The sequence below is a fragment of the Bos mutus genome, chromosome 13, assembly GCF_027580195.1.
Source record: "Bos mutus isolate GX-2022 chromosome 13, NWIPB_WYAK_1.1, whole genome shotgun sequence".
In the NCBI taxonomy this organism is placed as follows: Eukaryota; Metazoa; Chordata; class Mammalia; order Artiodactyla; family Bovidae; genus Bos; species Bos mutus.
Window position 1 is genome coordinate 49,146,445 of NC_091629.1, and position 23,427 is coordinate 49,169,871.

General features: G+C 50.9%; 1 protein-coding gene across 1 annotated transcript in view; it reads right to left on the bottom strand.

The window, feature by feature from the left end:
- The window catches only part of LOC102288206 (fer-1-like protein 4), a 46,682-nt gene extending 23,793 nt beyond the window's left edge, over positions 1-22,889 (bottom strand). The window contains 30 exon segments of the mRNA XM_005900046.2: positions 2,100-2,261; positions 2,348-2,464; positions 2,910-3,083; positions 3,208-3,342; positions 3,572-3,696; positions 3,845-3,998; positions 5,112-5,151; positions 5,153-5,262; positions 7,070-7,186; positions 7,260-7,347; positions 12,914-13,014; positions 13,396-13,516; positions 13,611-13,788; positions 13,975-14,083; positions 14,466-14,827; positions 15,690-15,876; positions 15,962-16,145; positions 16,266-16,425; positions 16,691-16,775; positions 16,855-16,917; positions 17,203-17,334; positions 17,451-17,511; positions 18,055-18,213; positions 18,477-18,518; positions 18,687-18,778; positions 20,362-20,461; positions 20,558-20,646; positions 21,013-21,068; positions 21,349-21,522; positions 22,883-22,889. Of these exon segments, the coding sequence (XP_005900108.2) occupies positions 2,100-2,261; positions 2,348-2,464; positions 2,910-3,083; positions 3,208-3,342; positions 3,572-3,696; positions 3,845-3,998; positions 5,112-5,151; positions 5,153-5,262; positions 7,070-7,186; positions 7,260-7,347; positions 12,914-13,014; positions 13,396-13,516; positions 13,611-13,788; positions 13,975-14,083; positions 14,466-14,827; positions 15,690-15,876; positions 15,962-16,145; positions 16,266-16,425; positions 16,691-16,775; positions 16,855-16,917; positions 17,203-17,334; positions 17,451-17,511; positions 18,055-18,213; positions 18,477-18,518; positions 18,687-18,778; positions 20,362-20,461; positions 20,558-20,646; positions 21,013-21,068; positions 21,349-21,522; positions 22,883-22,889 (3,684 nt within the window).
- Positions 22,890-23,427: the final 538 nt, after the last annotated feature.

Below are 23,427 nucleotides of genomic sequence, written 5' to 3' on the forward strand. Positions count from 1 at the left end.
CTTGAGAAATTTGTATGCAGGTCAGGAAGCAACAGTTAGAACTGGACATGTAACAACAGACTGGTTCCAATAGGAAAAGGAGTATGTCAAGGCTGTATATTGTCACCCTGTATATTTAACTTATATGCAGAGTACATCATGAGAAATGCTGGACTGGAAGAAGCACAAGCTGGAATCAAGATTTCTGGGAGAAATATCAATAACCTCAGATATGCAGATGACACCACCCTTATGGCAGAAAGTGAAGAGGAATTCAAAAGCCTCTTGATGAAAGTGAAAGTGGAGAGTGAAAAAGTTGGCTTAAAGTTCAACATTCAGAAAACGAAGATCATGGCATCCAGTCCCATCACTTCATGGGAAATAGATGAGGAAACAGTGGAAACAGTGTCAGACTTTATTTTTCTGGGCTCCAAAATCACTGCAGATGGTGATTGCAGCCATGAAATTAAAAGACGCTTACTCCTTGGAAGGAAAGTTATGACCACGCTAGATAGCATATTAAAAAGCAGAGACATTACTTTGCCAACAAAGGTCCGTCTAGTCAAGGCTATGGTTTTTCCTGTGGTCATGTATGGATGTGAGAGTTGGACTGTGAAGAAGGCTGAGTGCCGAAGAATTGATGCTTTTGAACTGTGGTGTTGGAGAAGACTCTTGAGAGTCCCTTGGACTGCAAGGAGATCCAACCAGTCCATTCTGAAGGAGATCAGCCCTGGGATTTCTTTGGAAGGAATGATGCTAAAGCTGAAACTCCAGTACTTTGGTCACCTCATGGGGAGAGTTGACTCATTGGAAAAGACTCTGATGCTGGGAGGGATTGGGGGCAAGAGGAGAAGGGGACGACAAAGGATGAGATGGCTGGATGGCATCACTGACTCGATGGACGTGAGTCTCAGTGAACTCCGGGAGTGATGGACAGGGAGGCCTGGCGTGCTGCGATTCATGGGGTCGCAAAGAGTCAGACACGACTGAGCGACTGATCTGATCTGATCTGGTGACCCAGTGGTTAAGAATCCACCTGCTAATGCAGGGAACAAGGGTTCCTTTCCATCCCTTATCTGGGAAGATTCTCATGCCATGGGGCATCTGAGCCTGTGTGCGGCAACTGCTGAAGCCCACGTGCCCTAGAGCCCGTTCTCTACAGTGAGCAAAGTCAGGGCAATGAGAAGCCCAGTCACCACAACTAGAGAGTAGCCACTGCTCGCTGCAACGAGAGAAAAGCCTGCTCACAGCAACGAAGACCCAGTGCACCTGAAAATAAATAAATAAATATTAAAGAGCCCTTATTTCATTGGCTCCTCATAACACACTTCTGTCCCTTTTTCAAACAAACAAGCAGACAAATTAAAGCTCAAATCAGACAAGTGATTTGACAAGCACTTAAGTGACACTGCCAGAATTTGACTCCAAGCCCACACTACAGTATGGTAATTATAAATTAAACAAAGAATGTATTTATCTTTCTAACTCCCTGGTGTCTCAGTTTCCTTCAGACTCACACATGACTTTTGGCTAATCCACTCAATCAATAGAGCCAATAGAGCATCACCAGTTCATGGATTAATCCAGGGATTGGCTAATCATTGCCTTAAACCAAGTCTAGCCTGTTGCCAGTTTTTGTAAGCAAAGTTTTCTTGGAACAGTCATACTCATTCATTTCCTTGTTTCTTAAGACTGTGTATAAAAGCAGAGTTGAGTAATTGCAACTGAGACTGTATAGCCCACAAAGCCTAAAATCTTCACTAACTTGCCGTTTATAGAGGAGCTTCCCTGGTGGGTCGGTGGTAAAGAATCCACCAGCAATGCAGGAGACACAGGAAATGTAGATTCAACCCCTGGGTTGGGAAGATCCCTTTGAGGAGGAAATGGCAAACCACTCCAGTATTCTTGCCCGAAAAATTCCATGGACAGAGGAGCCTGGCAGGCTACAGTCTGTGGGGTCACAAAAGAGTCAAACACAACTGAGCAATTGAGTACACACACCCTTATAGAAAGTCTGGTGACCCCTGGGTTAATCTAGTATAACCAGCCAGGAATGCACCATCTCACTGCCTATTCCATTTCCCAGCCCAGCACTTCTTGGCCCCAGCCCATGTCCTCACCACCGTCAGATGCTTGACGAGCTCGGTGAAATTGGGATTCTCACGGTAACTGGCCAGGACCTCAGACTCCACTCGCCGACCCGCCACCTCCAGCACAACCTGGGGCCGCTCCACCTCGAACAGATGCACGCGGCCAAGGCCCCTGAGACCCCAGAACAGTACCTGAAGTTGGGAAGGGGAAGATTCAGGGGCCTGTACCTCACTGAAGGACACCCAGACGGGGGGAAGGCAGGTAGTGAGTTCACTACCTCAACGCGGAATTCCCTGAGCACCGGGTGCACGTGGGGTGGCAAGGACAGGCATCCAGAGAAGGGCTCAGCCAGGAGGCTCAGGTCCTGGAGCTCCACATCGCTGGGCACTGAGGGCTGCAGGGAGGTGAGATCAGAGCTCAGAGAGGAATTGGGCAGGAGGAGGGCAAGTCTGGACTCAGGGTAAAGACATGGAGGACTGCTGGTGAGATAGAAATCCAGAGGAACCTGACAAGGCTAGATTGGCAGGAGGGGGTTGTGTCAGGAACAGCCATGTACAGGGAGAGGATGGGTGTCTGAGCAAGGGGATCGACCCATAGCCTGGGTCCTCTGGGGTTGGAGGCCTGGCAAGGTGAACCGAGGGAAGGTCTACTTCGAGTATTCGCTGGAGTCTGGAGGTCCAGTGAGGTGGCCCCAGGACAGACCTGCAGCCCGCATTCTATGGGGGTACAGAAGTTGGAGGAGTAACCCTGGGATGTGCCCACATTCCCAGAGCGAGAGGACCTGGAGGAATTGCAGGAGTGGTCCACGGGGTGTCCCAACTAGACCCCAGCACTCTGACCTCAAGCCCACTACTGTAGTCCAGTTCAATGAGCTCAAAGGTGGTGATTAGCTCCCCCGCTGCCCGGGGCCCCTTCCTCAGGGGGAAGAACTGCAGTTCGGGATGTTGGTAAGGGTCCTCCATCAACTTCACCCTCGGGGCGGCCAGCGCCCTGCCCAGGAACACATCGGGGCCCTGCGGGGAGCAGAGCAGTGAAGACAAAAGTAGAAGAGGCTCAGGAACCCCGGGAGGGTGCATCGAGACGAGGAGAGGAGGATCTTTGGGGTGGGAACCCAGGTGGGGCCCAGGTCACACTCACGAACTTATTGTGGTCAAAGACATTGACAATCACCAGCAGGGGCTCATCCTGCAGGTGCTCCCTCCTCCCGTCCACGATCAGTTGATCAAATACCAAGAGCTCATTCCACAGAGGGCTCAGCGTCTGCTCCAGGACCTTGACGGCCGTGCAGGAAGGGAGGTAACAGCAGGTAGTATCAGGAGAACCCATCACCCCTAAGAGCCCCTGGTTCTACACCACCCCCTAAATCAGGGCGATCTGATCCAACATCCCATCCTGAAAATAGAGGGCAGAAGAGAGACTGGGAGCCTTGGAAGAAACTCAGTTCCCACCCACCTTGTCTCCCAGTGCCCCTCCACCACCCACCTCCCAGCCCAGCCCTCACCTGCGTGGTCTGGCACTGCGTAGAGATGAGGACTCGAGCAAAGGGGTCCGAGAGCCCACTGTCATCTGCTGCCAACACCCCTCGGGCCTGGTACAAGTGGGCCCGGAGCTGGAAGTAGCTGAAGTCTGGGGTGGAGGGAAGGAAGGGGCAGTGTGAGCTCAGGGACCACTGGAGTCCCTGACCTCAGACCCCTCCGAATCCCCAGCTAAGCATCTAGCCCCACACCTGAGGCAGATGGAGAGCCAGCCTGCCCACCTCACAGCCTGCACTCACCGTCCCGGTACAGGCTGTGGGGCAGCCCAGCTGAGGGCTCAGGCAGCAGGTCCCCGGGGAGCTCTGCAGTGCAGGCCTTGGCTTGCTTGCCCAGCCCCAGCCACAGGAAGAGCTCCAGCTTGGCACAGACTTCACCAGGGGCTGCCCCTGGTGCCTGTTGTGGGAGGAGCCATGTTAGAGCCCCACCTCTTACTACCCCTGCGAGACCAATCATCTTGCTCCTCCAAGGCAGGGCTCTGCTCTCTGTATCACCAGATCCCTAATCCAAACAGCACTCCCATGGAGGGGACATGGATTCGATCCCTGGTCAGGAACCTAAGATCCTACTTGCCTGGCAGCATGGCCACAATAAAAACCAAACAAAAAAACAAACAGCACTCCCTGTACCTGACCCTCTTCATGCCCTCCACCTGAGACTCCATTATCCTTAACTTCCATTCCCTGTCCCCCCTGCGCCAACACTGCCCCTCCTATGCCCCAAACCTCAGACCCCAAACCATGCTCTGAGTTCTGCACTCTGCTACCCCACACTCAGCCCTGTGTCCCCTCATTCCCAGCACATGAAATTCCCTGTCCCTTACCCAGAGGTCACAACTCACCACCAGGGACCCCTGCTGGTGTCTGTCCCAAGGACGCCTCATTTAGAAATACTCTACCCCACATCAGCTGGACTTATCAGCAACCAGTCCCATTTTCATAACCCAGCCCATCTGTCAGAGCCTAGTCTGGGCAAGTTCATGCTCAGAGATGACAACATCTGCTGTTTATCTCACATCAAAGCTCACCTGGGTAAAGGCACAATTTCCTTTTGGCATTTTAGATAATTAAGAGTTTGGTATCCTTTTTTAAGTTTTTTTGCCAATGGCACAACATGTGATATACTTTATTTTTAATAATAATAAATTTCTAATGGAAACATTTTAATTTGTTAAAAGTTTAAAAATCAAATAAAAATTTTTAATTAGAATTTTTGACTAAAAATTTTAATTAAAAAAATTTTTAAAATTAAATAAAGAGTTTTAAGGGAATTCCCTGGCTGTTCAGTGGTTAGGCCTCAGCACTTTCACTGCCAAGGACACGAGTTGGATCACCGGTCCAGGAACTAAGATCCCACAGGCAACATGGTGAAGCCAACAATTATAAATAAAAAAATAAAGAGTTTGGAACTCCTACTGTGCACCGTGTGGCTCCACCCCAACGCCTGTGCCACCCTAAGAGCCTCACCCCACTCCAATCCCCAGCACCCTCACCCCCCAGGACCCCTCACTGTGAGCAGCAGGCTCTGGATCTTCCCACAGTCCCGCCCGTTCCTCCTCCACCACAGAGAACAGCACATCCTGGGCAGGAATCCGGGCCCAGGCCACACAGCGCCGCCCACTGAGCATCCAGAGCAGCACATCTGGGAGGGGCGGCTGGGGCTGCAGGCAGAGAACTGGGTTACAGCAGCGAGCTTGGAGTTGAGACCACCTGCTCCCGCAGCTTCCACTGGACGGACGGGCCAGATGTCCACCTCCAGCCCTGACCTCTCCCCAGACTGCAGGTCCATCTGGCCACCTACGTCCTGGACATCTCTCCCCTGGATGCCATACCCCTACAGGCCTGACTTTTTTTTTCCTGTTCTCTCTATTTATTTTTTTAATTATGTTAAAATACACAAAACATGGGCTTCCCTGGTGGCTCAGGCAGAAAAGAATCTTCTTGCAGTGCAGGAGACCCAGGTTCAATCTCTGGGTTGGGCAGATCCCCTGGAGGAGGGAATGGCAACCCTCTCCAGTATTCCTGCCTGGAGAATTCCATGGACAGAGGAGCCTGGTGAGCTACAGTCATGGGGTTGCAAAGAGTCAGACACGACTGAGCAGCTAACACTGCCACACTTTCACTCACACATAATGTAAAATTTCCCATCTCAGCCACTGTTAAGTGTACAGCTAGGCAGGACATTCACATTGTCGTGAGACTATCACTGTTGCCCACCTCCAGAAGCTTCTTCAACTTTCTTCATCAGTAGGACCGACACTCTGTAGCCATTAAACACTAACTTCCCATTTCCCCCTCCCAGCCCTGACAATAACTATCTTACTATCTCTCTATGAATTTGACTATTCTAGGTACTTCATATCAGTGGAATCATATGTATTTGCCCTTTTCTGATTGGCTTTTTTTCATTTATCATAAAGTCTTCAAGGTTCACCATGTTGGAGCATGGGTTAGCTTGATTTCCTTAGTTTTCCCTCCTCCCAGCCTGATTTCTCTGCAGTGATCCCCACCTCTCCTTCCACCACTCTGCTTTCCAGCTGTCCCTTTGCACATGTTCTTTATTCTTTCATACTTGCCAAACTCCAACATGCCCTTCGAGATCTGAGACCAAGGACTTCCCTGGTGGTCCAATATTTAAGCATCCTCCTGCCAATGCAGGAGATATTGGTTCTATCCCTAGGTTGGGAAGATCCCACATGCCAAGGAGTAACTAAACCCATGTGCCGTAACTTCTGAGCCCACACTTCATGCTCCATAACAAGAGAAGCCACCGCAATGAGAAACGCATGCACTGCAACTAGAGAAAGCTGATATGCAGCAACAAAGATCCAGCCCAGCCATAAACAAATACATAAATATGATTTTTTGAAAAAAACAAAACCTGAGACCAATATCCAGCTCCTCACTCATTGACCCTAAGGACATATTGGTTCTGGTGGTCAAAACTTTCTGTGCCTTTGGAATGACTGAGCTTCAGAGTGGAGCAGAAATGGCTTTGAAGTCTAACTCTGCCACTTAATCAGCCATGACATGGTGGATCCGTCACTTTCCTTCTCTAAGCCTTAGTGTCTGCGCTTGTCAAATGAGGTACGTCTTCCCAAGGTTGTTGAATTACATAGGATAACACATGCAGATACTCAGCAAAGGAAACTTTCTCAAAATGTGAACTTCCTTTACCCTTCCCATGTGTTGTGTTCAGAGCTTCGGACCAGGGAAGTCATGCCAAGGAGTGTACTCTCAAATTTTCTTCCGAAGAGATCCTGACTGTTCCCTGCATCCCTGCTGGGTCCCAGAATGTACAGTACCCTTAGCTGCTCCAAATGGAACTTGGTCCTCTATTCAGAGCAACGGATCCTATGGCCGGGCATGGATCCACAGGACTAATATTAGGTCAGTCCTACCCAAAGGCCCTGGTAGGCTTAGGAGAAAGGGTATTCAGGGTGGAAAAATGGATGCATAAGGCATTACCTCCTGGGCCAGGAAGCGCAATTTCACCAGGAGCTTCTTGGCCAGTGCCACTTTCTCTGGCACGTTTCTCTGCCTCAGGCCCCGTAGGAGCCGCAATCCTTGCTTTGCCAACAGGTTCTGAAAAGTCAGGAAGAGAACATGAATGGCGGGTCTCTGCTGGGTGCCCCTGATCCCCTTCCCCAGATCGTACCAGGCTATACACCAGCAGTTTCCCTCGGCATCGGTCCAGGGCGTTGGGCCGGGTCATCGTCCTGCGCTCAGCACCGTGGCAAAACTGTCTGCGTGAGCAGGGGCAGGCGTGGCAGGTGGGAACACCGTCCGTTAGGGGCCACCTTCCTCAGAGCAGGCCTCCCACACCAGCCTCCCTCACAGCTCCTCTCAGTCTTGTTCACAAACAGGCATCCTTGGGGCTTCCCTGGTGGTCCAGCGGTTAAGAATCCGCCTTGTAATTTTAGGGACGTGGGTTCCATCCCTGGTCTGGGAAGATCCCACCACGTGCCATGGAACAACTAAGCCCGTGCGCCACAACTACTACTGAAGCAGTGCTCTAGAGCCCACAAGCTGCAACCACTGAGGCCCCCAGAACCCATGCTCTGCAGCAAGAGAAGCCGCAACAGTGAGAAGCCTGCACGCCGCAACCAGAGCCAGGACGATCCACCACAGCCAAACAATAAAGTAATCTTTAAAAGAGAAAAATAACAGCCCTGGGGCAACCCAGAGGGATGGGTGGAGAGGGAGGTGGGAGGGGGGTTCAGGATGGGGGGATGCATGCACCCGAGGCTGATTCATGGGGATATATGGCAAAAACCACCACAAGATTGTAAAGTAATTATCCTCCAATTAAATTAATTTTTTAAAAAGTAAAAAATAACAGGCATCCTTCCTCAGTTAAGGATGCCTTCTGTATTTGGACCATTTCCCAACTCATCAAGGCCAGCATCACTCTGGAGCCCTAGAATGTACTAGAAATTAACTATTTACTGCCCTGGCTACTCAGTGTAGCCCAGGCCCAACAGGACTGGTATGACTTAGTGAGAACACAGAATCTCAGCCCCACCCTGACCTTCTCTGTCAGAAATCTGCATGTTTATACTCGGAGGATTCAAGTGCATATTAAAGGCTCACGTGGGCTGTACTTGACAGTTCCAACATGGACTAAAGATAGTTCCGACAATGCATGCCCAAACCAAGGGCACGAGTTCCAGTGACTGCCCCGCCCTATCCGTCTAAAAGCAAACCCTGCTTCACTTCCAAACTTCCAAGTCTCCTTCACTGCTCTTTCTCTCACGCACATTCCACATCAACCCATCAGCATATCACTTCCTGTTCAGTTGCTGTCGTGTCTGACTCTGAGATCTAATGAACATGTCATATCACTTAGCATATCACTTAGGCTCTATTTTCAAAATGCATTCAGAGTCTGACCACTTTCCTCCTTTTCCAGGCCCACCCAGGTCTAAGCCACCATCGCTTCTCACCAAGATTATTGCAAGAGCCACCTGGCTGTTCCCACTTCTTCCACTCTTACCCTCGGGCCTACAGAATGTTCTCAATACAGCGTCCAAAATGAGTTATCCAATGCTTTTCAGACCATTTCACTCCTCCCCAGAAGTTTCTCATCTCAGAGTTAAAAACAAAAGACTTAAAATGGTCTTAATGGGGAGATTTCCCTGGTGGTCCAGTGACTGAGACTTGGTGCTTCCGATGCAGAGGCCCCGGGTTCAATCCCTGGTCAGGGAACTCGATCCCACCTGCTGCAGCTAGGAGTTCCCATGCCACAACTAAAGACCCCATAAGCCAAATGAGGACAGAAGATCCCACAGGCCTACTAAGACCTGGTGAAGCAAAATAAACACATAAAAATATTTTTTAAATGGCCTAAAAGGCCCTACATGCTCTATTTCTCTGTAGTTCCCTGTCTTCATCAAATATTACTCTCCCCTCAAGCTCAGCCCTACAGTCACCCTGGCCTTTTTGCTCCTCCTTGAATACCCCAAGCCTGTGACCTCACGGCCTCTTATCAGCTGCTCCCTATGCTGCAATGTTTGGCCTAGACCTTTCCATAGCTCATTCTCCCCTTCTTTGTTAAGGCTTTGCTCAAATACCTCTTCACAGACCTTCCCTGGTCATCCCATCTCAACAACCCCTCCCACTTTCTCCATCTTCATCTCTGCTTTTTCTGTCTCTCTAAATAGAATGTTAGCTATGGCAGGGACTTCATTTTGATTACCACTGTATCCTCAGGGCCTGGCACCTAATAGATGCTCAAAAGACACTTGTTGGGTTAAGTAAAATGATTTTAATCCATGGAATTTGGGCCCCTTTTTGACCCCTCCTCAATGATTTCTTAACTTTTTATTGTGGAAATTTAAATATATATACATATTATATATATATATATAAAATAAGTGACTCAAGGATTTTTCACCTAATACTGCTCCCAGAGCTTATCTTTTTAACTTATAATGCTCTTTACTCCAAGACTTCTACTGACAGACACAATTTGACTGACAAGGGTCAAAACTGCACCTGCCTCTTGAGAAACCCGTATGCAGGTGAGGAAGCAACAGTTAGAACTGGACATGGAACAACAGATTGGTTCCAAATAGGAAAAGGAGTACGTCAAGGCTGTATATTGTCACCCTGCTTATTTAACTTATATGCAGAGTACATCATGAGAAATGCTGTGCTGGAGGAAGCACAAGCTGGAATCAAGATTGCCAGGAGAAATATCAATAACCTCAGATATGCAGATGACACCACCCTTATGGAAGTAAGTGAAGAAGAACTAAAGAGCCTCTTGATGAAAGTGAAAGAAGAGAGTGAAAAAGTTGGCTTAAAGCTCAACATTCAGAAAACTAAGATGATGGCATCTGGTCCCATCACTTCATGGCAAATAGATGGGAAAACAGTGGAAACAGTGGCTGACTTTATTTTGGGGGGCTCCAAAATCACTGCAGATGGTGATTGCAGCCATGAAATTAAAAGACACTTACTCTTTGGAAGGAAAGTTATGACCAACCTAGACAGCATATTAAAAAGCAGAGACATTATTTTGTCAACAAAGGTCTGTCTAGTCAAGGCTATGGTTTTTCCAGTGGTCATGTATGGATGTGAAAGTTGGACTATAAAGAAAGCTGAGCACTGAAGATTTGATGCTTTTGAACTGTGGTGTTGGAGAAGACTCTTGAGTCCCTTGGACAGGAAGGAGATCCAACCAGTCCATCCTAAAGGAGATCAGTCCTGGGTGTTCATTGGAAGGACTGATGTTGAAGCTGAAACTCCAATACTTTGGTCACCTGATTCGGAGAGCTGACTCATTTGAAAAGACCCTGATGCCGGGAAAGATTGAGGGCAGGAGAAGAAGGGGACGACAGAGGATGAGATGGTTGGATGTCATCACCGACTCAATGGACATGGCTTTGGGTGGACTCCGGGAGTTGGTGATGGACAGGGAGGCCTAGCGTGCTGCAGTTTATGGGGTCTCAAAGATTTGGACAAGACTGAGCGACTGAAATGAACTGAACTGAACTGTATAATTTTTAAAACTTCACTTATTAACATTGCTATTGATTAAAAATTGACAAGAGAAAAATATATTCTTAATAAGATTTAGATCCACAAAATTGGATTCAGGAAAATTAGATGTGATAGAAATAACAGCAGCATACACACACACAAAACCACACTGGATAAAGCTATAAAAAGTGAAATATTATATGAGTAAATCTTTCATTGAAATTTCCCTGCTAAAGAATAATTTTAGTAATAAGATAACTAGGACTTCCTTTGTGGCTCAGATGGTAAAGAATCCTCCTGCAATGCAGGAGGAAATGGTAACCCTCTCCAGTATTCTTGCCTGGAGAATTCCATGGACAGAGGAGCCTGGCAGGCTACAGTTCCATGGAGTCACAAAGAATCAGACACGACTAAGCAATTAAAACTTTCAAAAAAATAAATCAGTGAAGTGAAAATGGAAATAGTTTCATTGCATCATATAAAAAAATCAAGCAAGTAATTAAACTGGATTAAATATGGTTGCTCTTTTGGAGACATAGAGAACATAGACAGAGAAGAGAGCCTTACAGTGAAGCCCAGGGACACAGTATATGAAATTTGTAACATTCAGAGGTCAAGAAGATAGGGAACCAGCAAAAGAGATGAGAAAGAATGGCCAGGGAAGCCCAATGAAAACCAGGGACATGGAAGTCAACAGGAGAGTCTTTCAAGAAGGAGGGTGGGGTCAACTGTGTTCACCTCAGTGTTTCACTGAACTGAAAGGTTGATCGAGATAAAGAAAGAAAAGTAACCACCAATAACCAAGTTTAGCTGAGTTCTCCTCTTCCTCCCTCCCTCTAAACGCTGGAGCTTGCCAGGTCCCTGGAATTTTCTTTTTCCCTTTTTTTGCTCTCTAGATGATCTTATCCAGTCCCATCTCTGTATTAACACCTCCCAATTTTACATTTTAAGCTTTGAACTCTCCCTAGAGCTCAGTTCAGTTCAGTCGCTCAGTCGTGTCTGACTCTTTGTGACCCCATGAATTGCGGAACGCCAGGCCTCCCTGTCCATCACCAACTCCCGGTGTTCACTCAAACTCAAGTCCATTGAGTCGGTGATGCCATCCAGCCATCTCATCCTCTGTCGTCCCGTTCTCCTCCTGCCCCCAATCCCTCCCAGCATCAGAGTCTTTTCCAATGAGTCAACTCTTCCCATGAGGTGGCCAAAGTACTGGAGTTTCAGCTTCAGCATCATTCCTTCCAAAGAACACCCAGGGCTGATCTCCTTTAGAATGGAGAGTCTTGCAGTCCAAGGGACTCTCAAGAGTCTTCTCCAACACCACACTTCAAAAGCATCAATTCTTCGGCGCTCAGCCTTCTTCACAGTCCAACTCTCACATCCATACATGACCACAGGAAAAACCATAGCCTTGACTAGATGGACCTTTGTTGGCAAAGTGATGTCTCTGCTTTTGAATATGCTATCTAGGTTGGACATAACTTTCCTTCCAAGGAGTAAGTGTCTTTTAATTTCATGGCTGCAGTCACCATCTGCAGTGATTTTGGAGCCCCCAAAAATAATGTCTGACACTGTTTCCACTGTTTCCCATCTATTTCCCATGAAGTGATGGGACTGGATGCCATGATCTTTGTTTTCTGAATGTTGAGCTTTAAGCCAACTTTTTCACTCTCCACTTTCACTTTCATCAAGAGGCTTTTTAGTTCCTCTTCACAGAGTTAACAAGTCCCAAAATGAGCTTATGATATTCCCTCCCCTCCCACCATAACTTCTCTCCTCTCATTTTCCATAGCTCAGTAAATGGCACCATCTACATAGTTATTCAAGTCAAAATCGTAGGAGTCATTCATAACTCCTCTCTGCACATTTCCCAAGTCCCCTAAGACTATTCATTAGTGAGTCTTGAGATGTCACTTTCACAGACCTACACTGCCTTTGAATCCAGTCCCGTCACTCTGTGTCCATCCTAGATTCAATTCAACCATCACCTCAGTTATTACCTCTGCTTCCTCTCATATCATCCCTCCCCCACTGATCCTTTTTAGGGATAGGTTAGAGTACATCCCTTTTCTTTTCAAAATCTTCAGTGGCTCCTCATCTGAGGAACTGGAAGGTGTGTGGAGATTAGAGGAGAGGAGGAAAGAGTTTATTGAAGGGGAGTGGCCTAACACCCAATAATTTCCATCAAGTTCCCTCCACAATCATCTCCTCACTCTCCTGTAAAGTGCTGATCAGACTGCAGCATCCAGGGCCCTTGGGTCCAGACAGCTATCATGGGTTTCCCTTACCCTAGAGTCTGCAGCAAGGAAGGGGAGGCTCTCCGCTCACCTGCTGCCTACCACCAGCTCTTCCAGTGCCTGCTTCAGCCGTGTGCAGGCCCCAGGTCCTGGCCGGCGCTGCAGAGTCTCAACCTCCTGCAACCCCTGGTCCTGTGCCAAAGGGAGAGGGTCAGCCTCCACCTCCTTTAGACCACACCCTCATCCCAAGGCCCCGCCCACTCATGACTTCCTCTTGGCCCCACCCTTCTTTGACGCCAACTAATTCTGGGTTCAGTTTCTCAAGCCCTGGGCTGGCTCCATGGCTGTGAGTCCAGGCCCCAGGAGCTCTACTCTTGTTCTTCCTGGGTCCAACGTTCTGAATTCCAGCCCTCCCACAGTTTCTGGCCTTCTCAGCTCTCCCGGAAGCTTGCACCTGATGAGGTGTTGGGTAACCCTGCTGCTTTACCCATCTGCTCCCCCTTCACAGGTCAGGGTGTCCGGAATGCCCCCTCTATCCTGGCCTCGCCCTGTGAGCACCCGCCTTGCTCTCACCAGCCTCTCGGCCACTCTCCGCACACAGTTACTGCTCTGCAGGCGCCACAAGTGATTCTCCCAGCGGCTCCACACGCACACACAAGGCTTGTGGTGACGTAGGGGCAAGCAGAAGTAAGGCCTGGGCACATGCAGAGGAGCAGAGTCTGTAACGGGCAGTCCTGGGCCGCTGGGAATCCCCCAACGCCTTCCTTCCAGCCACCGGGAGCACTCACCCACTGCCATCCATGGGCTCAGGCCGCTGAGCTGGGGTTCCCAGCTCCTCCTCCTCCTCCACTGGCCCGACTCCCATGTCTGACTCCAGCAGGAGCTGTTTCTCCCCTTCTGTGTCCTCTGCTTCCTCCCCCACCCTGGATCCTTGGCTCAACTGCTCCTTTCTGTGACCTGCATCACCTGCCGGGAGCCACAAGGGTCAGTGGGCACCAGCCTGAGGGTTCCCTCCCTCAATCTTTGTCTCAGTAGTTAAGTCAGAGCCCACCCCTTACTGAAGGTCAACTGTTCCTTCCAGTGGCCTAAGTCTGGAACAAGAGTGACCACCCTCAAACCCACTGCCCTTAGGGCTTTGGTTAGGTCTCACACCGATGGAGATCTCAAAGCTGATGGGCTGGGCAGCCATGGCCAGATCGATCATGGTGGCCTCGAAGAGCACAGGGAAGAGCAGGAAATCTTCACAGGGCGCCAGGGCATTCTGGAAAAGGCGGGTCAGGATGGAGTCAGCCCCCACCCTCCCAGTTTGCAGCCTGGACTATGCTTGGTCACAATGCCCACAGAAGGACATGCAATGAAGGCCTAGAAGATTCGCTGCTGGCGTCCTGCCTCCCTCTGCCCCTTGTTGTCCCAGTTCTTCGGACCTGGGACTTGGTTCCTCTCTGGTTCATCTCTGAGTCGTCACCCTCCTCTTTCCCTGTGTGTAATATACATAGGGGCACATGTGTACACACAGTGCAGTCTTCACCCAGGTCACCAAGTTGAGACACCCCCCTGCCCCAGTGTTTAAAGGCCTGGGAGCCGGGTACACACTCCAGAACTGAGAATGTGTACCCGGCCCCCTTACTAAACTTCAGCCCCACCTCTGGCAGCAGCAGCAATTCCTCCACTTCCACCTCCATGGCACTAGGAATCTCAGGTGCATCAACACTGGAGCTGGCATCCGGGTGCGGCTGTATCCCTGCAGGAATCTGGCCACGCCTGGCTTTCTTCTTCTTCTTTCCTGTGAGCCGAGACAACCTGGACACCTGTGGGGCCTGGGGAGGCTCGGGTTCAGCTCTCCCTTCCAACACTTCCATGGACACGGCCACCAGCAGTCGGCCTCGGAAACAAATGCCTTGGCCAATGCCTTCATTGAGATTCTGAAGACCATCCCGGAGACCCGTACTGGGGGGTGAGCCATAGAGAGGTACCCAGGCCGGGCCGAAGGTGGGGTTAAACCCCGCTGTGGGGAAATGAAGGGGACAAAAACAGTGTTTTGGAGGGAAGTGTGGAGCAGGTGGGTACTAGTCTATGCTAAGGAAGAGGGGTGTCAGATTGAACCTCTGGACCTCTGGAAGGAAAGCCTTCGAACAGTTAGGGCCCAAGAGCTAAGGACCAAGACCTGGGAGAACTATTTTTTAAAAACAACTATTATTTAGTCGTTTGCTTTTGGCTGCACTGGATCTTTGTTGCTGCCTACAGCCTTTCTCTAATTGCGGTGCTCTGGCTTCTCATTAGCGTAGCTTCTCTTCAGAGCACAGGCTCTAGGGCGTGGGCTTCAGTAGTTGTGGAGCACCGGCTTAGTTGCCCCGGGTATGCGGAATCTTCCCGGACCAGGGACTGAACCCGTGTCCCCTGCATGGGCAGGAGGATTCCCAACCACTGGACCACCAGGGAAGTGCCCTGGGAGCAGTTCAACAGGAAAGATGCCCTGGGGGCGGAGCCAAAGACCTGGAGGTGGAGTCAGCATTGGGGTGGAGCTACGGGTGACCCGGTAGGGGTCCGGAGTAAACGGTTAATGTGGTCAGGGCTTGTTTTCCTGCAGGTCAATCTGTAAGAAGAACTGGGCTGCAGGGATTACTGGATATTCAGCTGTAATTAGGATTCTTGTCAACAGAACCAAACCAAGTGTAGGGTCTGTAGTCTGCGGGCAACAAGTGGGACTGTGAAGGGAGGGGTCGGCTTGGAGCGATATAGTCACTTGGCATAGACCAGACTTTCTAAGCGGAGTTGGGTCGGGAGGATGGGGTTTGCCGTCGGGGGCGGGACCCTGGGCACACAGGGCCAGGGAGGAGGCGCGGCACGCGTCGGCAGGATGCACTTACCTGCGCGGCCGGAATGCGAGATCTGTGTCAGGTCCAGCACGTGCGTGGCGAGGGCCGCGTCGACGAGGGGCGCGTCGTCCCGTAGCTGCAGACTAAGGCCGCGCGTTAGCGGCGGGAAGAGCTCCACGAAGCTCAGCTGCTCGTTCCACTTGGGCGCAGTGGTCTCACTGCGTACCGAAGTCTCGCCCTGAGCATGCGGTGAAGACAGGCGGCGAGCGGTCTGTGCGGATCCCGGCCTGGGCCTCCGCTGAATGGGGACGGGAGGGACTTACCTGCTGCCCCAGGAAAGACACCCTCACGTAGGGGTCCACGGGGACGCGCTGGTCCAGCAGGGCATGGGCCAGGCTGCCCAGCAGCCCGGGGCGCAGCGCCGGAAGCCCCTCCGCGCGGTACACGCGCACTCGCAGGCGCGCCCACGGCCTCTCCGCTGGCACCCAACGCGGCAGCAACAGGTTCCTAGGGGAGCCGGGCGCTGAGGGGCCCAGAAGCCCTAGGCTCGGCCCCTTGCCTTTTCCGCATCCAGGAAGCCTCGCCCGGTCCTACTCTTCCCCCTCCCCACTCTCCACCCCAGCTCACTTCTCGATGTTCGAACTGTGGCCAGGGTCCGGGGGTGGCAGTGGAGGGGGCAGGTCCCCGCGCGCACTCACGGACAAAGTGACCTTGACGAAGCCTTTGGTCCCGGCGCGGGTGTCCCGGGGGTCGTGCAGTGGGGCCCATTTCTGATAGAAGTGGCCATCTGGGGACAGAGGAGCGGGCCCAGGGGTCAGGGGGCCCGGCGGGATGCGCAGGGTGGTTGTGGAGGCTGGGATTAGAATGCTGGACAATAGCCTGGGTTCAAGTCTGGCTCAGGAGGGAGGAGCAGGAGTACATGCCAGTCAGACGTCGAAAGAGATAGCTGTCTTACAAGTTAGTACTCTGGGCTCGGTGGCCAGCGGGTCTGCTTCCTTTGTCCACGCAGAGGAGTTTCAGTGACAGGGGCAGGGGCAGGGGGTGTTCAGTACCTGGCTGTTCGAAGATCATGCCCAGGTCCATCCTGAAGGTGCCGATCCGAGTGGCCATAAAGGGAAGGGTCTGCGAATGAAAAGCCTGGGGAAAGGTGGCTTTAGACTGGATCTTCGGCATCTCTCCTTTTCTGACGGCAACCTCTCACCCCTAACCCTCTCACCGTGATCTCCAGGAGCCAGTTCTGGAGGTGAAGCCGGGTCTCGTGAAATTCAAACAAGAAGTACTGGGTTAAAGTGGGGAAGCAAGAGAATTGACAGCAGGTTATACGTGAAGGGTTCACACCCTCTGGCCCCTAGCCCTTGTAAAGAGAAGGCCCTGTTTCCCCCTTCCCCACTCCACCCCAATTCGGTGACCATACCCCTTTGAACCCTTTCCAGCACCGAGCGCTTGGCCCCAGGCCAGCCAATAGGCTCATTTCCCCAGCCCCAGGCCACGTCCCCTCGGCTCACAGTTCTTCCCCTGGGTCCCGCCCACTCTCTCAGTCTCCTCCTTCCCTGGTTGCGCCCACCTCATTGTAGAAGGGGCAATTGGTGCCGCGCTGCCTGGCGGTCTTTCGGCGTTGCTCTCCAACGCGCACGGCCACATAAGGGTTAATGTTGACTCCCACCAGCTTCTGGGCCTCCAGCACCGTGACCCCGACCTGAAGGGTGAGGAAGGAAGAGGAAAGGAAGCCAACCTGCCATGGTTTGAGGGAAGAACGTGTGTGGAGAGCTGATGGTACTCCCCAAGGGTTTGGGCCTGGAGGGAGAGCCGTACCTGGAAGTCCTGGGCCCTGGACACCTGGAAAGGATCCCCGCGGGCCAGGCCCCGAGCTCGGCTGCAGAGAGGGGTTAGGGTCAGCTCTCACTTCACTTCCTCCCCCTCTGTACACACACTCTTGCTTGTGCTGGTGCTGAGATTTCTCCCCCTAAACTTTGGTTTCTAAGTCCTTCCAGTCTTGTCTGGCCGCCATCTCAACTCTACACTCAGAATTCGACTCATTTCTGGAGCCCTAAAACCGTTTGTTCATTCAACAAAGACTGATGGTGCGCCTGCTATATGCAGGCGCCTAGAACCAACTCTGTTCTAGGCACTGGAACACTGCAGAGAACAAAAGAGGTTAAACTCCTTGCCCTCATCAAGCTGGCATCACCTTCATGGGTTCCAGAAGCCATGTGTGAGTCAGTGTAACTGTCTGAATGTGGCAGTGTCTATGCCGAAGAGTGAATGACCCTTGACCCCAGGATATCCACTCCCCACCCATACCCTTGGAACCTTGTGTTTGTGAGGGTGGACAGGCATGGGCCTGCAGGTATGAGCAGGTGAGGTTGACAGACACACTGGTAGGCTGTGGGAGCAGGTGTGCAGGGCTACAAGTTACCTTTTGAGTGGGCTGAACACGACGCCAGAAAGCTCCACATCAGGCTCATCATCCAGCTCCAGCGCCAGCTCATTGTCCTCATCGTCCTGCTGACCTGCTCCTTGAGCTAGCCTGCGGCCCAGTGCCACTGCCCGCCGCTCCAGCTGGGCCTCCCCAGGTCTGACAGGAAAGGCCCTCCAGGAACATGTCTGGGACCTCTCACCCATCTCTGGACACCCATCTCTGATGTCCCTGACTCTAGGACCCATCTCTGACTCTGAACCTGAGAGCCCTCTAATTCCAGAATTGACCCCTTATTCTAGGACTGACTTCTCACCCTGGAATTGGTCCAGTACTGATCCCAGACCCAGGAATTGACCTCATATCACTGGGTCCCAATCCCAAGACTGACCCTGTAACCCAGGTCATCCCCACATACTTACTCCAGCTCCTGGAAGCCCACGTTGGGGATGATCAGCTCTGAGCTGGGAGAAAGAGGAATGACAGGAGAGGGCCAGGTCTGACTACAGAGTTACAAACTGGGCAGCATGGGTCCAAGAGTCATCACATCCAGCAGATCCACAGGGCAACTGGTTACCATTGTCCTTTACTGAGGCCTGCCTGGGTCTTGCTTAGGTGGGTGGGAGGTTTACCTGTCCCAAATGGGTGCTCCAAAGTCCTCTTGTGCCCAGACTCCAGTTGCAACCTCTGGAGGCTGGTACTTCAGGTCAAGTTCTACCTGGACCTAAAACCAGATCCACAGTGGGCCTCAGGCTACTGAGGCTACCCTGAGGCTAGGAAAACCCCAAAGACAGTGCCTTTTTCTCTATCTATAAACAGAGACCCTCCTGGCCTCATCTGTGGTGACTTTGGTTCCTCTCTGATCATTACTAGTAGTGGGTGAAAGTGTGAAAGTGTTAGTCACTCAGTTGTGTCTGACTCTTTGTGACCCCATGGACTTATGGACTGTAGCTTGCCACGCTCCTCTGTCCATGGGATTTCCCAGGCAAGAATATTGGAGTGGGTAGCCATTCTCTTCTCCCAGGATCTTCCTGACCTAGGGGCAAAACCCAGGTCTCCCACACTGCAGGCAGATTCTTTAGCATCTGAGTCACCAGGGAAGCCCCAAATAATAGTGACTACTCACAAGCTATTAAGAACTTACCAAGCGCAAGTAACTTCTTGAAGGGGCCCAACACAACTCCAAAATAATCTCATTGCTCTTGGAAATACACTAATGTGCCTTCACAGCTCTGCATGGTCTGGGCCCTGCCAAACTTTCCAGCCGCATCTGTTAGGGGATCTGCTTTGCCCTGCACCCCAGTTACGCTATCTCAGGGTGCTGGGCTTTTGAATATGCTGGTTCTTCCGCCTGGAACAGTCTCTCCTCCCATGTATTTAACTCCTATCATATCTTTCAATTCTAAGCTCAAACACTACTTCCTCAGGGAGCCTTTTCTGAACCCTATATAGGTCACGTCTCTCCGATATACATTCTTCCAGCCCCCTATCTGCTATTTTATAACATCCTTCACAGGCATTTTTACATTCATTTTTGTGAATATTCTTTTTTAACTCTTTTTTTTTTTTTTTTTTACTGTGCCAGGTCTTCATTGCAGCTCACAGGATCTTTAGTTGCAGCATCTGAACATTTCGTTACAGCTTGTGGGATCTTGTTCCCTGACCAGGGATCAAACTCCAGCCGCCTGCATTGGGAGCATGGAATCTTAGCCATGGGACTACCAGAGAAGTCCCTGAATATTTGTTTAATGTTTGCCTCTCTCTGTCGATATGGAGTTCTAAGAGGGCAAGTCCTTATCTGGCTTTGCTCACCACTCAATCCTCATTGCTTAGAACTGCACTTGCTTGTAATCGGAGCATAACAAATGACGGCAGGCTGAGTGAAAAGCTTGACATTTTGTAGGACTCCACATAAGGTAAGTGAGGAAACTGCCTAGAGAAGCTGAATAACTTGGCTAAGGTCTCAGATGGGAAGTGGAGGACTTGAGATTTGAACCCAAGTTCACTTCTATGAGGCTACGCTGACTCCCCGTGAAACACCAGAAAAATCCATCCAGGCTCATCTTTGCCTCCCTACAAGGACTGCGCCTGGTGCAGGGTCACGGGCGAGAACTTCTTATCTTCTCCCCTTGCCACACCCCTGGCCCTCAGAGCTGAACCTGATTCTTGGCCCCCAGAGCTGTAATCCAAGACACCCTGACTCGGGGGCCGTGTTACCACTCCTGTCTCAGTCTGAATTTTCCTCTCTGAGAAATGGAACCCACTTCTAGAGGGACCCTCAGGCTCTGGGGGGCTGGCAGAACTCACTGGAGACACACACAGATTCTTGTCCACTAAGGCCTCCCGCAGCACCAAATGCCCAGCAGTCTGTAGCTGCTGCAGGGAGATCACAAGTGTCCCCAGAGACCTGGGGGTGCGGCACGAAATAAAAGAATGACCCAGGAGAATGGCCCCAAGGCCCCCTCTACCCCGTTTGCATCCTTGGTTCCCCAGGCCTACTCACCTGGGGCTGAACACACAGCTACAATTGACCACCTGAACAGACAGACACTCCCCAGCCAGAGGAGCCCCATAGTGTGGCCAACGGAAGAGCTGGGAATAGGAAGAACCTTGTAACACCCAGTGCTGGGCTGACACTGACCCCCAATCCATAGCCTATTCCCAAACCTGAAATAGGAGCCAACAAATTGAGAGCTAACTCCACGGCTGATCTCCTAAACCAGGAACCAGTCCTCCCCAATTAGGGCTGATCTGGGGCTAACTATCAATCAAGAACTAATCTCCCCAGTCTTGATCCTGACTTGTCCCATGCTGAGTCTAACCTCTAGAGCATTAGACAACCCCACCTCCTGAAACTGTACCACCTCTCCAAATTCAGGAATAAGCCTCCCAGCCCAAGGATGGACTCAGATGGGGTACAGACCAGCTTTTCCCCATCCAGAACCCAACCCCACTCACCTCACCTATATCTGCTTCTCGACCACAGTGAATTCTCCTCGTTTTCTGGGTAAAACCTACTCAGAATTGAATATAGTCATTTATCACCTCCTCCCCCTACACACACACAAATCATCTCTCCATCCACTCTTGGCCCAGAGTCCGAACTCCCTGGACTCACCCTCAAAGAGCCATAGAAGATACGGAGGGAGGGAGGCAGAGAGATGGAGACATTGGGCTCAAGGACAAAGGAGACAAACTGTAGAGATGCCCAGAGATGAAGTGGGGGACCTGCGGATAGGAGGGGCCAGAGCTTCCCGTATCTAAAAATTCTCAGAGCATCCCTGCAGACCTCACCTCGAAAGCTGAGCCTCACTTGTCGGTCGTGGGTGCCTGGCAGCCCTGTTAGTCGCCGCACACACACAGTCAGAGCCACTGTCCCAGGGCAATGCCTCTCCCCGCCTGCCCTCCTGCCCACCTGAATCGCCTTTGACTCACTGGACTCACCCAGCAGGTTCAGCAATCCCTGCCCTTTAGTCAAACACAAAATCAGCAGGCCTGGGGGTCAGTAGGGAGGGAGTGAAAGAACAGAAAGATAGGGGTAAGTAAGGTCCCTGTGGTCAATTTAGTCCTCTTTGCCTTCCCCAGCTTCAGCCTCTGTCCTGCATCCTTATTGGCAGGGGCAGATGCGACCAGGTGGGGATGGAGGCAAGGGGAGAGGGCTGGACCCAGTCTGGCCTCTGCTAGCCTGTGAGGACTCAAGGACATGGGGCCTCATGTTGTTCCCTGTTCACCTCTCAGTCAAACAAATTAAAACATTAAAAAAAAAAGAAAAGTAAATCCCCTAGCCCCCAACATTAGCATGTAGGCACTCAACATATTTTTGAATTAATGACTGAACGTGTGTCCCTAGCTTGCATATAGCAGGTATTCAAAACGCTTCTTCTTTTTTTTAAGATTTATTTAGCTATTTATTTTTATTTTTTGGCTGTCATGGGTCTTTGCTGCTGCACGCAGCAAAGTAGTTGTGGCACATGGGCTTAGTTGCTCCACAGCATGTGGGATCTTCCCCAACCAGGGATAGAGCACATGTCCCCTGCATTGTAAGGCAGATTAACCACTGGACCGCCAGGGAAGTCCCAGAACATTTCTTAACCAATATCTTTGGGTTTACTGGTGGGACCATAGATGGTCTCCAGGGAGTGTGCAAACACTTGAAATTGTCTAAAATTTTGAGCATGTGTGCATTTTTCTGGACATAGTCCTCCTAGGTTAGGTTATTAATCCTGAAACAGATGTGAAGTACTTTGAATGAATGAAGGAATGACTGTGTCTCACAGTCTGAACCCATGAGTGACGGTAACTCTGTGTTGAGTGCATCTCAGGGCCATCGGTGACACTGCCTGTATACAGAACACATGCTGTGTCACTCTTGGCGGAGGCGGGGAGGAGGTGCCACCACAGAGGTGATTCAGGCATTTCTTCCAAATCGCTTCACGGACTCCAACACCAAACAAAGCCTAGATCCCCATCAGAGCGGGAGAGGGTCAGGGCTACACTACTCAGGGGAGGGAGGCCAAAGGGGCTTCCTTGAGGAGCGACTGCTTAAATTGGGCTTTGAGGACAGCAGTTCAGCAGAGAAGGGCATGTAGGAAGTGGGAAGGAATGCCGGGCATGTTCCAGGACCTATGATTTGTTCAGTATGGCCAGAGTACAAGGAATGTATCAGGCGGCAGCAGCAGATAAGAGGAGGCAGTCAGAGGAGCTGGGTCTTGCTGGTTCCTTGAACCAGAGGTGGTCACTTCCTGTGCTTCGGCTGCTCCATCTCAGCACAGATTTCCCCTGCTGTCCTAAGGCAAAGTGGCAGAAAGTGAAAAAGCAGTCGCCCTACGATACATCTTGCTATTGGATGTTTAAAATAAATCTGAATGAAGCACAGACGTTCACAGACAGTTCAAGGCTATGGAGGCTTTATGCTGAGTTTGTAGTTCTTGGGGAAGGAGCTTGCGGTGCCAGTCTTGCAGCTCTGGGTGCGAGATGCCTTTGTAACAGCTCACTGGGAATGCTATCTTTGCTTTTTGCCTTTTTTGTGAGAGTGAAAATCTTCGGGTTTCTTTTGGTCAGCAAAAACCAGTACTAAAATAGGTCTTTTGTAAAAAGCAAGGGATAACTGTACTGAGAGAGAGTCTCATTCTGCCTATTCCCCAGGTGTAACATGCTCAAATGAGTTTTTGGGCCTATACAATACCAGACAAGAGGCATGGGTGAGTCTATTCTTAAACAAGGTTACACCTCAAAGCTCTCAGACATTGAGGGCTTCATCTCCCCATTTGACAGATAGAGACACTGGGACCCAAAGGAGGGTGGAAAGGGGTCCAGAATTATTAGGTGTCACTGCTTTGGTCTTGTCTTCCCTCCCTCCCTTGAGCTCTGTGG